This window comes from Cynocephalus volans, chromosome 3 (assembly GCF_027409185.1).
Source record: "Cynocephalus volans isolate mCynVol1 chromosome 3, mCynVol1.pri, whole genome shotgun sequence".
In the NCBI taxonomy this organism is placed as follows: Eukaryota; Metazoa; Chordata; class Mammalia; order Dermoptera; family Cynocephalidae; genus Cynocephalus; species Cynocephalus volans.
Window position 1 is genome coordinate 154221866 of NC_084462.1, and position 15486 is coordinate 154237351.

At 35.5% G+C, this 15486-nt stretch overlaps 1 protein-coding gene across 1 annotated transcript in view; it reads left to right on the forward strand.

The window, feature by feature from the left end:
• Positions 1-1817: 1817 nt before the first annotated feature.
• Positions 1818-15486, forward strand: part of RBM25 (RNA binding motif protein 25) — a 49520-nt gene continuing 35851 nt past the window's right edge. The window contains exons 1-3 of the mRNA XM_063091229.1: positions 1818-1972; positions 9459-9579; positions 15073-15122. Coding sequence (XP_062947299.1) covers positions 9474-9579; positions 15073-15122 — 156 coding nt within the window. The 5' untranslated portion in view covers positions 1818-1972; positions 9459-9473. The remainder of the gene's footprint in view (positions 1973-9458; positions 9580-15072; positions 15123-15486) is intronic.

Sequence of the window (15486 nt, forward strand, 5' to 3'; positions counted from 1 at the left end):
TGCCTGGTACAATATAAGGGCTAAATTATCAAGATTTGATTAGGATATAAATCTATTCTTGTGTCTTAACGGGTCTGGTTAGAGCTGGGACTTCCCATCCAAACTACTAAAGGGTGGGGGGAATGCATGCTGGGTAAACATAAACAATAAACGCCTACTACAAGAAAGTTAGCAAACTGTTGTCTGAAACAACTTCTCTCTCCTTAAGGTTTTATTTTATTACACAAATAATACATGAATTCATATACAGTGTTTCTAACAATACAAACGGATAGTGTAACCTGAGAGGATTTCTGTGTTTCTGCCTGTGGATGTAAAAAAAGGCACAAACTCTTTTTATTTACAAAATGTAAGTAGCATTTGACTAACACTTTTCTGAACAGAGTACTTCTACATACATTAGTTAATTTAATCTTGGCAATTTCTCTGGGGAATAAGTATTACTAACCTTGCTTAATGCTAAGGAACTGTAACAAGCAGACATACAGATGGTTGTAAATTTTACAGATGGTAGTAAAGAGTTATATGTAGAATCTCCTAATAGTGCTCCCACTGCATTTTGTGTTCTGTTGATACTTATCAATTGATAATCATTCTTCATTCAACAAATATTTATTGAGCGCTTGCTATGTACCAGGGACTGTTGTAGGCACAGGGGCTACAGCAGTGAACAAAACAGACAAATCCATGTACTCCTTAAGTTTACATGCTAGAGGAGTAAAGGCAGACAGACCACTAAAATCAATTTAAAAATATATGATATGGCAGATGATTATAAGTGCTACAGAGCAAATTTAAGCAGGAAGTGTGTAGATATGTTTCCATTTTTTATTAAGGTGGTCAGGGTTTATCATCTATTCCGACTTGCTGCAGTTCCTCCAGGACAAGAGCAAATCTTACTCCCACTTACTTTCGTGCTTCCAGCAGTTAGCACAGAACTAGGTACTCAGGGAAGCAATAACTTGAAAATAAATTATAAATCTGAGAACCAAGCAGTTGGGAAACAAAGGCCTATAGATATTACATATAAAGTCCGTAAGTTGAATCTAATCATTTGTGAATAGTTTCGTTCATTTCCACTAATTAATTTTTAAAACTCTTGGCAGCTGGTCAGTAGAGATCGAACCCTGGACCTTAGTGTTATCAGCACCACGCTCTAACAGAGCTAACCTGCCAGCCCCATTCCCATTAATTTAATAAGCCAAGTTCTTTTCAGCACGTTTACGTTACAGAATGAAGCTCTGTTAAATAACCTTACAGGCCTTTTTACGTATTTCCAACATCTTCTAGCCACCTCTTTCGACCCACCACAGCCAATAGTGCAAAAGCTTTTACGTGTGTACACTTTTTGAGAAAACCACTCCGGCCTTTGCCGATTATTCCTTGATATTGAGTAGTTGTTTTCTAGGGAAAAATTAGCACTCGGGGTTTCTACGGAGGTTCTGCGTTGGGCCCAGTTATCAGCTCCTCGAACCTGAAAGAATCACAGAGAAGAATTCTGATCCCAGAAAAATTACGAAAAATGAGAAAGTCTTAAGAACCCTAGCGCCGTGCCGAAGCGGAACCTTGACCTCAAGATGGCGTCGCGTAGTCATAAGATTCGACCGCCTCCAATCAAAAATGGCAGGGTGGGTTGTAATTTACAGCTCGAGCCTTTCTAGTCACCCCTAGCCTCTCCTTCTCTATGGTTATTCCGTCTCTGCGTGGTGAGTCAGAGCCAACAGCGGAGACTATCTATATATGTTCCTCTCTATGGTTCTCCGCTCCACGCCCCCTGCCGCAGTGCACGTCGGGCAAGAGGAAGACCTCTAGAAGCTCCCCGCGCAGCGCGGCTGTGTTTGCGGCCTGTGCGACCAGGAGCTACGGACGCACTCTCCGGGCGAGCGGCGCGCAGAAACCTTGATCTGGTGGAGCCCACTCGTAACCTGGAGCCTGGAAGGCAGCGAAGACAGTAATATTTCCTCAGCGGCGGGTGAGTTCACGCTTCTGAATGCGTGTGGAAACCCGGAGACCGGGTACCTCGGCTGGGGGAGGAGGAAAAGCCGGGGTGGGGTAGGGGTGAGCGGGGGGTGGGGTGGGGGAGGGGACGGGCACGAGGCTTGGGTTTCTCCGCTTCTCTGAGGCCTCGAGAACCAGTGGGCCCAGCGGGAGCCCGTGGAGGCCGGACCTGCTACCTGAGTTTTCCTCTTTTCTCCTTGCATTGTCGCCCACTTTCCCTTCCACGTTCCGCCACGGGTTGAATCGCCTGGGCACCTTCTGGGCTCTGTGTTAGTCATAGAACAGTCGGTGTACCCCTGGGGAGCCCTTCTGTGAGGACCCTTTCTTACCCGAGCCCGCGGAGCCCCACGGTAGGTTTTCCGGGCCTAGGACACACTCGCCCCAGGCTCTGCCTTGGAGACAGCCTGCACCTACCCTTTTTGGCGAGGTGCTGGCCACCAACGGTTTTTTTTCCTTTTCTGTTTGGTTATCTAGAGCCCGCCACCAAAGGAACTGGGCCCCAACCGCCGTGATTTTAGCTGTTGCCTACCTTTTGTCGTAGGCAGACCTCTCGGCTTGCTTAAGATTGTGATGAGTACTGCCGTACTGATCCTTTCGGCACTGAAGGATGCAGTAAACCATATCTCCCTCCATTCATTCTAGGCGATTACCAAGCTCCATATTAAAATGTGTTACTTCTTTCTCACACTTCTTGGTCTTCAATATTGCTTTTTAAATACGTTTTTCGAAATAGATCTAGCGGTATGGAGATCATTTTGAAGTTGTGTGATATGGATTTATGTTGCCTTGGAAATGCCATTTTGATAATGGGCAGAATGGAGCAGACCAAAAGGAGGGAAGAGAGTGGACCCCTCTTGCATATGAAGTACTGTGTAGTTGGCAGTAGTGTATAAACGATTTTTGTATTGTTTTTGGAGCTTTACGTTTTTAAAGGTTATTTCCAAAAGCATTCAGAGGCCTAGAAAGGCAATTCAGTTTATCAGTTCCTCATGATTCAAGTAGATATTATACTATTCTAATTCATTTAGCTTTTCTTAAAGCCTTGTTCGTCTTGAGCTGTAAAATGAGGATTATAATAGTATCCACCTCATAGGTTGTTGGGGTTGGGGATTGATCGAGAAAAACGTATGTAAAACCCATAGCGCAATATCCAAGTAACATACAGTAAACATTTAGTCTGTATTAATAGTTTTATTATTTAAGAATTTTCAGGGAGGTACAAGAGCCTAGCCCTGACTCTTAACATTTCTTCCGGTATACTTTGAATAGACTTTTATAAACAAAGTCAAAATTAATCCTTAAGTTTCTTTTTTTTTATCATTGGTATGTTATTACTAGAAAGAGGCATTAGGGTACAGTGAAAACGGCTTTTGGATAAGTAATTTCAGGATAGTGGGGACCTTGGAGTCTTCATTTACTTATTGTGTTCTGCATAGGTTAGCTTTTTCATTTGTAAAAAGAGAATAATAAATCTACACCAGGTAATTTGGAAGATTAAATGAGATAATGTATGATGAACACTTTTGTAAACCAAAGTAAATAAAAATGTTGATAATTTTATTAAAAAATTCATCTTTGGGGATTTACCAGATTTCCTCTTAATTGGCAGCAAAAGTGGTCCCCCCCAATGGAGTACCAAAAGACTCTTACGAAGAAAAGGTTTTTATTGTCCCACTATTGCACATAGGCACTGTGTATTAATCACGGTTTTGACTGTTTTTTTTATTTCATGATTTGCTGTTGTTTTATTCCACTGTGTCTGAAAATATGTTTTTAATAAAACTAATCCATGTTAACGTGGGGTAACTACTTCAGACCTAATAGGAATTTGGGATTTTCAAGTTAAATTACTTTTTTGGCCACAGACAAGTTAGCAATTTACTTTTTTCATTTACACATGGTTTGGAGAAAAATTATATTGCTTATTTTATAGCTTTGTAAGCAAAAGTAATCATTGATGAATCGTAACATCTTATAAAAACATTCTGTGTATTTTTAAAATCTCTTATCTTTTCTAACACTACTACTGGCGTTCACAAAAGGAGATTTTGATTCCTTCTTAGTTTCTTGAATAGCTTTTTTACTTTTTTTTTTAACTTGTAGAAAATAAAAGGAAAATATTTCCATTACCTAGAAATATTGATATTGCCTTTTTAACTTTATTTTGACATAATTTCAAATTTACAAAAAAAGTTGCAAGAGTAGTACAAAGAATTCTTAAATATCTTTCACCCAGAGTCCCCAAATGTTAACATTTTACCAATTTGCTTTATCCTCTTCTCTTTCTCTCTATAGTTTTCTTCTGAAATGTTTTGCTGGTAAGTTGCAGACATGATGCCCCTTAACTAGTAATATTTGTGTATTTCCTAAAAACTAGGACATTCTCTTATTTAACAACAGTACAATGATCAAAATCAGGAAATTAACATTGATACAATATTATTTAATATATAGGTCTTAATTAGATTTTGCCAGTTGTCCTGAATTGGTATTGCTTTTTAAAAAAAAAAAAAACAGCTTTATGAAGGTGTAATTGACACATAAAATTACTAGTTGTAGATGTACACTTTAATGATTTTTATTAAATGTACAGAGTTGTGTGATCATTACCCAAAAGGATCCCTCCTTCCTATTTGCAAGTTACACTGTTCCACCCAGGTTCCAAGCAACCACTGATTTTTTTCTATAGATAGTGTTGCTTTTTAATCATTAAAAATGGTAAAACAACAAAATGGAAATCTCTCAGGAAAAGATCAGCTCCCTTTTGGATATTCAGAACACTTGAGTATTTTCATGACTCTGAAAAGCTTTGGTGTAAAAGAATTTTTTTTTGCTAATCAAGCATTTCCCATTCTTCTTTGGGCATGGAACACTTTTTTGTCAGAATAATTCCTGCAGCCTCCAGTATTGTGTGAAATTCAATTTGAAAAGTAATGTTTTAAGGTCTTGCTTTGCTTAGGATGGGGCAGTTAATCTCAGCCCCCAGAGTACCTTGCAGGCTATCAACAGGGTGGGAAACTCCATGTTACACTAGTAGTTATTGGATATATTCATTGTGGAACCATTGGACTAGCTGTATAACTTTATATAATAACTTAAATTTTGCCCTTTCAGAACTATTATAAGTAGTACTTAGAAAAGAACCTGGCATATAATTGGAGCTAGCTAGTTATTGAAGGAATGAATTAATTAATAAGTTGTATGTGAATGTTTCCTGAGAGGAATTTATTGGTTCACTCTTATCAGTTCAGAAATTTGGTGAGGTGTCCTGATGGAGCTAGTCTATAAATCTGTCACTGGTGAAATATTTTGTTCCTATCTGGATAAATTTGTAGTATAGTATAAGTATAGTGTAGTATAGTATAAGTTTGTAGTGTAGTGTAAGAATACTTAAAAGCAGTGTTTCACTATATTTTGTATGCTTATGGTATTGGAATTCTCAGGAGTGCAGAAAAAAAGAATGGTTTGAAAAAGTAAAGAGAAAAAAGTGGAAAAGAGAAAAGCAGAGTGTATGCATATGTTGAGTAATAGAGATAAATGTTATTTAGATTTTTTTTTTTTTTCTGTTTTTTGGGAGGCTGGCTGGTATTGGGATCTGAACCCTTGATAGATTTTTTTTTTCCTTTTTTGGACCAAATTTGTTGAGATAAAATTTATACACAGTAAAATGCATCCATTTTAGTTTCAGTGAGTTTTAACAAGTGCATACACCTGTGTAACCACTGCCACACTAGGGATAGGAAATGCTTCCATTATAGGTGCTTGTTTTTGTTATTTTGGGCCACATAGTTTCATACTTGGCAGGTAAAAATGAGCACTTTTAATATTTTTAAAAGTGCTATTTAAATGATTTCAGTGTTAATAAAATAACTGCTTCTCTCTTTTTCTTAGACCCCACATACGTCCCTCAGCAAATCGTATTGACTACCTTCAAAATACATCCAGAATCCAATAACTTGATACTGCTTTCACCATTACCACCTTTTCCACTTTTGTGTGGTTTACTGCAGTAATCTCTAGCTTCCATCCTGTTCCTTTCCAGTTAACACCAGGGTTATTGGTATGGTTAAAATGTAAATCAAGTCAAAAATCTTTCAAATATTTTCCATTTCATTCAGAGTAAAAATCAAAACCTTTATGATGTACTGCTAAGTTCTACATTCTCTGAACCCCCCTCCCCAAAGCAATACTCCGTGTTTATCTCTGTCTTTCCTCATTTATTCTTCTCCAGCCATACTGTTGGCCTTGCTGTCCCTCTCTCATACATGCCATTCCTACATTAGGCTCTTTGTATTTGCAGTTACCTTTGCTTGGGAGGCTCTTCCCCCAAATATAAATAGGGCTTTCTGCTTCAGCCTCTTTCAAATCTTTGTTCAAGTTTTCACCTTCTTGATGAGGCCAGATCACCAGATTTAAAATAAACCACTTCCTAGCTCTCTTCCCTGCTTTATTTGTCTACAAAGTTCCTAACAACTTTCAGTGTATATATGATTTTAAGTATTATAATTTCTATTGTCTTATTTATCATCTGTAGGTAAAACAACTCTCAATTATTTTCACATGGCAAAACATACTAAACTTTATGTTGAAATAAGTAGTTGGTACTCTAATTAAGATGTTTAAAGTGAGGATTAGTATTTATCAAAGATCTCCAGAAATATTTGTTTTCTGAATTTCCATGGGAGGAGCCATTATCTTCTTAAAGGAAGGAAAGGAATATTCATAAAAAGTAGCCATTAACTGTGGTATTTTTACCTGTACCTTTGAAGTGCAGCATATGAATAAGCAAGTTTTGAGCAGCTCCAAATAAAAGGGAAATATTTCATAGAAAATTTAGGAGTGAACAGAATGGGTATATTGGCATAAACTAAAGTTAAATCTATCTGGTTAACTTATAACTGGATGAATTATACATTTAGAATCAAACAATCTAGCTTACACACCAGGAATATAGAGTTTTTTATTTTAGTGTTACTTGTATCTAATACTGGTGGGGAAAAAGTGGTTCTAAAGATGAATTCATGGCCCAATGTTGTAATCATTCTGAAGCTAGGAAGTGAGCCATTGCTAGCATACTACTTAGCATGTGATAGCTTCTTAATAAATTTGTTTATTGAGGTCCTCAGGGTTTGTTTACTGATTCATTCATTAATCAATTTATTTATTCAACAGGTATTAAAACCAACTGCCCTCCTAAGAAAGTGCTGAGATAGAGTATTATAATGATAATACAAGAGCTTCTGTAAGTAGGACAGTAGCCCTCTCTGTTTTTAAAGGAGACTTCCCCCCTTCACACACATGCCCTTTCATGTAGAGTATTTGTTTTTGTTTGGGGGCCAAAAGTATTACAAAAAGGTTATTAAAGAACTCAACACATTTACAATCTTAGAATCTTGTGTTTTTCTTTTGTAATATATGCTGATATGTACCTAATATTTAAAGCATTTCCAGTTCCTTATTTGCTAAGTATATAAAGTCATCCTAGGAATTCCTTTACCTTTAAAGCTTTTTAAATATTTAAAGTGTTTTCTGAAGTTGAAATTTAGATTTTATAGAATATTATATTATCCTAACTTATTAAATCAAAGGAACAGTCTGAGGAAAAACAGTTGTGGGCAAGAAGGACATGCTTTTCTGTTTTAAAGAAATGTCTAATAAACAGATAAAAAGATAGCAACTTCATTAGTGGTCAGGGAAATGTAAATTGAAATAAAAAGTATTTTTTACATATCACATTGTTAGAATCTAAACACTGATTTATTCCAGTAATGGTGAGGATATGAGAAAAGGACATACTGGTGGTGGGAATATAAATTTGTACACTAGTTTTGGGGGGGTGATTATTAGGTAAATTGTGGATGTGTGCAGTACTAACCTGTATTATAAAATTACTTGCACAGGTGCATGTGTCCAGTATATCCAAGAATGTTCAGCATTATTTGTAAGAGCTAAAAAGTAGAGCCAATCATTAATGTTGGTTGAATAATTATTGTATATTTGTATTAGAATAATTTACTGCATTACAAATTGTGAGGTAGAATTTTATGAACTGACATGAAGAGAGGTCACTGATAATGAGGGAGAAATGCATGTAATAATATAGTATGATTAAATTGTATGTAGAAAAATTATTATATATTAGATTATGTATGAATGATATTTAAAAGAAACAATAATATGTACCAAAATGTTGGGATTAGGGGGCAAGGAAGTGTGGAAGACTTGCGCTTTTTATCTTCTTTCTTCTGAAGGGTGAGTAAAAGTATAAAACACAAAGGAGAAAATAGTAGAGACAGACATTCTTAAGAAGGTTTTAACAACTCTAGATGATTTATAAAGTGGGGAAATTTCAGTTATAAGTGGGAGAATTTTTCCTAGTGTCCAACAGAAATACCTCCAAATCACTAATTTTAGTGGAATCACTGATGGGGGATTGACCCTCTTATTTTGGCTGCTTTTTAAAAATTGGTGCACAGAACCCCCTCCTAGGACATCCTAACACTGTGTTTCTACTTTTTCCAGTAGTTCTGGAGGCTTAAGTATGTTGATGAAATATAAAATTTTGAGGGAGGAAAAGCTTTAAATACTTATATTTGTTTAACAAAAGGACAGAGTTTCCTTTAATACTATGACAAAATGAAACAGTTCAATGTGTTCCTGTTCTGTGTGTTTTTTTTGGCTGGCCTAAACAGGGATCAAACCCTGGACCTCGGTTTTATCAGCACCATGCTCTAACCAGCTGAGCTAACTGGCCAGCCCATCTTTTTATACTTAAAAAAATCAAATACTAGCATGCGATTCTTGGATTTGATTCAAGAATGGTTAAGAGGCTTGCTTTTAATTTTTAAGAAAAATTAAATCATTGTCACAAGTTGGGTGTTCTTTTTATATTTGAGTGGTTACTATGTGACCTGATGTCAGGAGTTCTTCCCCCACTTCCAGGTTTGTAGTTCAGTGACACATTTGTCCTTGAGGAACTGGCCAACGTTGAATCAACAAATACTGTGTTACCTTGTAAATTTAGTTTTTGGGGTGCTGATGGGTATATAAAAAAAAGTGAACGCTTCTAAAAAAAAAACTCTTAGAACACTTCTGAAAAAACACTTAGATACCTTCCTGGAGTCTAAGTTTGGTTTAAAAAGAGTCGTTGATGTTTAGTATTTAATTTTTGAATATTAACTGAACCTCAAAATTCTTTTTTTCTTTATATGTATTCCCGTATGATTGTAGGAGTCTATCCTGAATTTAGATCGTGTACATTTTGGGAACTTATTTTAGAAAAGATCTAAGGTTTAAAAATTCTCAATGGACAGACAGAGAAAAGAGGGTCTTTGCCAACTCCTTTGGGTAAGAAAACTTTAGAATTTTGCAGATACTCTAAAAATGAAGGCCAACAAACCAGGACATATCAAAATGTAAAATTTTCAATTAAAATAATTTGTCTTGATTTCTTTCTTTAGACTGCTGCAGTAAGAATGTCTTTCCCCCCACATTTGAATCGCCCTCCCATGGGAATCCCAGCTCTCCCACCAGGGATTCCACCCCCACAGTTTCCTGGCTTTCCTCCACCTGTACCTCCAGGTAAGTTTGTTGATACTGTTTTTTGTTTTTTAAACCTGTATTTTCGTCACCGTGATACTATAGGAAAATGATATGTATATTAATTATATTAGTAGTAATGATGTCAGCATCATTCTGGAAATATGGATGTCTCTTTTTCCTATGGCAGTAGTTTTTATGTCTGGCTGAGTATCAAACTCATCTGGGAAGTTTTAAAAAACATTTTAAGGGACTGGCTGGTTAGCTTAGTTGGTTAGAACTCAGTGTTAGTAACACCAAGATCAGAGGTTTGGATCCCTGTACTAGCCAGCCACCAAAACAAAATATATATATATTTTAAAAATAGGTAATACATTCACATGGTTCAAAAATCAGAAAGTATAGAAAGGTATACAGTGAAAGGTTTCCCTCACATGCCCACAAAACTGCTGTCACTATTCCCTTACTGAAAAAGGGAAACAAAACAGAGTCATTAGTTTCTTCTTTTCCAGATTTTTTTTTTCTTTGGCAGCTGTCCTGTATAGGGATCCAAACCCTTGACCTTGGTGTTATAAACACTGTGCTCCAACCAACTGAGCTAAGTAGCTAGCCTTCTTTTCCAGATTTAAAAAAAAATGCATATTGTAAGCCATTATAAATAAATAAATATACATATATATATTTTTTTCTTTTTCTGAACTATGAATTGAGAAGTATATATTATTTTATCTCTTAGTTTTGGGGTTTTTTTTTTGTTTTGTCCAACACACATAAAAGCGTACTTCAAAAAGTTCATGAAAAAATAGAATGAAAGATAATAACTGATCTTTCCATAACTTTTTGAAGACCCCCCCGTATAGTAGCATCCTGTATACACTATTCTGCCCCTTGCTTTTTTTCACTTCACAATATATCTTGGAGAGCTTTCCAAATCACTATGTAAAAGTTTCCTTTCTCCAAAGTTCTGTGGAGTTAAAAAAAAAATATGTTCAAGCCCTACCCCAAAAACCTGAATCAGGTCATTAGAAATTGGAGTCCAGGAATCTTTTTCTTGTTAACAAGTTTATAGGTAATTCTAGGCATCCATTTAAGCATAGGGAACCCATATTTGGGAGCCATTATCCTGAAGTATATAGTTAGCATTGTTTGGCCTAAGGGAAACAGATAGTTTTCCTTTGGTTTATGGGTGATAGTTCAGGTATTTTTATATTTTAATGGGGTTGAAAGCATTTCATACAAAATTAGTTTGTTTACCTTTCCTGAAGATAATATCTAAGAGCTCTCTTAATTTGCCTGCTAGAAGTATTTTGATGTAGAATCCATGTTATTGAGATGGAAATCAGCAAATGGTCTTGTAAATTATCCAGAAGTATTTATTTGAGGAAACTTTTACTTTGGGGGGCTTGTGTTTTAAAATCAGATTTTCTATTTGAAATTATAGTGTTTTACTAAAGAGCTTGAAAGTTGCAGAGTTAAAAATACATTGCAGGTGGCTCATATGATAGGTCGTTTCTTCATAGCATGTATGTTACAGGGATTGTGCAAACAGCAGATCTGTCTTTATTTTGGATTAGACTTGACTTCTTAATTTTGAATTAGGGAATTTACTGCCATAGGCTTTGAGAGCCTACCCCTCAGAAAGGTATTTAAAAAGCCACAAGATAAACATGATAATTTTTGTGTAATATCATTTAAGACTTCAGGAATTTGGAGGAAAAATCATAATTTAAAAAATCAGAACAATTATGCATATATTCCATGGAATTAGAATGCAGTATTTATACAAATTTTGCTTGTAACAGGACTGCAAGATAACCATGGATGTGTATTTATCATCTGCCAGGGGAGTAGTATAAAAGTTTAAAAACCAGTTTATCCATGTAGCAGTTACTGAATTTTAGATAGTAACTTAGGTGCTCTACAATGGATCATAAATTGACTATAAATTCTGCTGAAAGGGGGATTGAGAAGGTATAGTTTGCAGAAAACTGAAAAAAGTTATCAGCCATCAAACAGATTAGTAACTGTAAAAGGACAGTGTTCTGAACCACTTTCATTTAGGCATCAGTTTTTTTCTTTGGTTTATGTATCCTTATTTTTTCATATATTTATAGTTTGATAATACAGATCTGTTTTGTTTGTTTGTTTCATTTTGTTTTTTAAAGATGACTGGTAAGGGAATCTTAACCCTTGACTTGGTGTTGTCAGCACCACGCTCTCCAAGTGAGCTAACCGGCCATCCCTATATAGGATCCGAACCCGTGGCCTTGGTGTTATGAGCAAGCACCACACTCTCCCAAGTGAGCCACAGGCCAGCCCCTACAGATCTGGTTTTGATAGACCTTACTATAACCACGATACAAAGCCTTGCTGTTGTAGGAGTTACAGGGAAGGATAGTTTACTTACTATTTCTTTGTGAAGAAATTTAAGGAAAGGATTGAGAGTTAAGCTTAATCATTTGTTCAGAATCAGGAAAGGTAACAATGGAAAATCCATGCTTTAATTTCCTTATCAGAAGATGAGGTTTAGAAAAGATTTAAATTCTTTTGAATTAAAAAAATCTAAGTATAACAAATTCACATGAGCATTATACCAAATTATAAATGGAAGTAGAAGCTAAGTGGGACGTATTTCTTTGAAGACTAATCCCTGCATATCTTTTTAAATGGGTTGAGCGACCCTGAAAGCCCATTTTTTTGTATTTCTTGTTGCTGTTTAGGTAATGCCATACTAATGTGGCATTTATTCACAGAGTGGTAACACTTACAATTCTGATTTCATTTGTAGCAGTGTACAATATCATTTGTGTCTGGGGAAATGTATTTTAGTTGGGTGATAAATCAGACTTTAGTTGCAGCTCACTCACTGTCAGCAGCCTGTGTACAGCATCAGTACTTTAAAAAGTAAGTAATGAAATAGTATGCTAAACTGCTGTAATGATTCAGAACCGCAGTACCCGTTTTCATGTGTAATTAATGTGTAATCTCTAAGTGAGATAATGTATGTGGTGATCACATTATATATTAAATTAGAAAATAAATTTGGAAAATAGCTATTATTTTTCTTAAAAAATAATACATGCATATAGAAAAAAGTCTTCATCCCACAGTTTTTTAGTTCCCTTCCCCAAAGGCAGCCTTATCAGTTTCTAATGTGTATTTCTCTAGAGAGATACCATGCATTTCCTAGTGTATTTGCTTATGTTTACTCTTTCCCCACTTCCTTTTTTAAAAAAACTCAAATGGTAGTAACACATTGTTCACATTTTGTGCACTTTAATTTTTTTCATTTGAATATGCATAGATTTTTATAATGAGTAGCAATACATTTTCAATGTGAATTCTAAATTTCATAATATTAGTAAGTTGGGGTAGAAGAGGTACTGTTAAGGGCCGAGCCCGTGGCGCACTTGGTAGAGTGCTGCGCTGGGAGCGCAGCAACGCTCCCGCCGCGGGTTCGGATCCTATATAGGACTGACCAGTGCACTCACTGGCTGAGTGCCGGTCACGAAAAAACGACAAAAAAAAAAAAAAAAGAAGAGGTACTGTTAAACTGAGTAACTGTAAAAAGGAAAAAAAATTCCTCAAGATGTCTTTTTCTGAATGTTTTCTTTAATAGAAAGTTTACCTAGGGAAGAAGTGCCACATAGATTACAGTTGATAAATGGGAGAAATTATTCATTTTTGTTTTGCAAAGTTAAGGTGATTAATTATAGTTTTGAGCATCCACTGTATGTAAGTGGTTCACATAAATTATCTCTTTCACAGGAACTGTTAGGAAATAATTACTTCAGTGGAATTGAAACAAGCTGAGGTTAAAGTGCTTGCCCAAGGTTGCATAACTGAAAGTGATAGAACGAAGAAATGAACCCAAATTTGACTCTGAAATGTGATTTTTCTATTTTACACAGTTTACTGTAGACTTATTGATAGGAATTTTGATTTGTACCTTTAAAAATTTTTATTTTGAAAACATTATTTTAAATAAATCATGTTAAAAAATAAAGAGATAGTGTTAAATGTTTAAGAATTTATTACCAGTCTTAGATGGAGAATTATCTTAAATTCATGTTAAATTTGAACTGAAGGGTGATTTCAGAATTTCTTGAGATATTTAGAAGCATTTTAAAATTTATATTAGAAATGTGGGCAGGTCTTTAATTTTGCCTGCATTGCAAACTTTTTCTTAGTTCTTGAATGGTTTGATTTCTTCCTTCTGTGAACAAGGAAGGACACAAGAACTCTCAATATAACAGCTATTGATTAATAAACAGTGTAGTTGAAAAAGATACCCTTTAGTTGTCAGTAGTAGAATAGCTATTGACAGCTTTTAAACCCTTAGAATGAGTTATTCAGTGCAGCACATTTGTCTTAGTTTCCTCTTTGACAGTGCTGAGATGACTGATCTTCATTTTTTGCATGATTTCCATTATCTGAAAGAACTAGAAATAACAAGGTTCTTAGGTTTCCAGATTAGTTTCTCATCTGATACTTTTTTTCCTTCCCCCGCCCCCCGAAGGATTTTTTAAATGTATTTATTTAATTGACAAAATTGTATATGTTTATTGTGGACAACAATGTTGTTTTGAATATGGCTACATTGTGGAATGGCTAAATTGAGCTAATTAACATGCATTACAACACTTAAAATCTATTCTCTTAGCAATTTTCAGGAATACAATACATTGTTATTAACTATAGTCACCATGTTGTACAATGTGTTTTCACATTTAAAGGATTCATTAATACCATTGTTCACCTGTGTATTAGTCTGTTTATGTTGCTTATAACAAACTACCTGAAACTGGGTAATGTATAAAGAAAAACGGCATTTATTGCTTACAGTTTCTGAGGCTGGGAAGTCCAAAGACCATCTGGTGGTGGCGACAGTGACTCGGGGGTCTCACATTGCAAGATGGTGGAAGTAGAGAGAGCAGAGAGCACAAGAGAGACAGACTCACCTCTTTTAAAGCCCTCAGAACTATGCCCATGACCACCATTTTTAATCCATTCACTAGGGCATGATCCTATAATTTAATCACCTCTTCGAGGCTCCACCTTTCAGTTACCATAATAGGATTTCCCACCCTCTTAACAGTCACAGTGTGGGCTAAATTTCTAATACATGAAACTTGGGGGACACAATTCAAGTTTCAGTGAGTTTTGGGGGGACATAATTCAATCCACTACAACCCATAACTGTGAATCTGTATTTGTGAAAGGTATTGGTTTTGAGGATCACTGATCCAGATGAACGTGAACTGATAACTATCCAGATTTTTATATACCTTAAGGCAAAAGAGTATTTTGCTAGCCGCTTTGCTTTCAGTATAGTTTTTTGTTGTAGGTTCATATACAGCAACCTGATACCACACTGCTTTTGAAAATAAGACATCAGTATCTCATTTTTATTTGTTCTATATTTCCACTTATCTATGAGAGAAGATACTTATTTGTATGGCATGTAGTTTGATATAGAATACTGTACAGTCATATATAGTGGTATTCTTAAGTCTCATAATGCTTTTTTCTTAGGAACCCCAATGATTCCTGTACCAATGAGCATTATGGCTCCTGCTCCAACTGTAAGTATAATTTAAAGGACTTACTAGGAGTTATGGTAGTGCTAGTGCTTTTAATGCTAAAAAAAAGCTTGATAAATTATGTGTTTTAAAAGAATAATAAGAGAATGAGAGCACTCATGCGTATATTATTCACTTATTTGAATAAATACCATTTTCACTCAGCTATGTGTTAATGTGCATATGTGCAGTTGCCCCTAAAATATGCTCCCTAAATAGATAGTTTTAAAATTTTTCCCTTACTTTAGAATCTTCTTATTACAGATTTAGGATATTTGCCCTTTCATCATTCCTTCATCTCATCTTGGTCCTGGGAGATGAGAGAATGATCTGACATATTTATTCTCTTAAAAGAAAAGAATGTAGG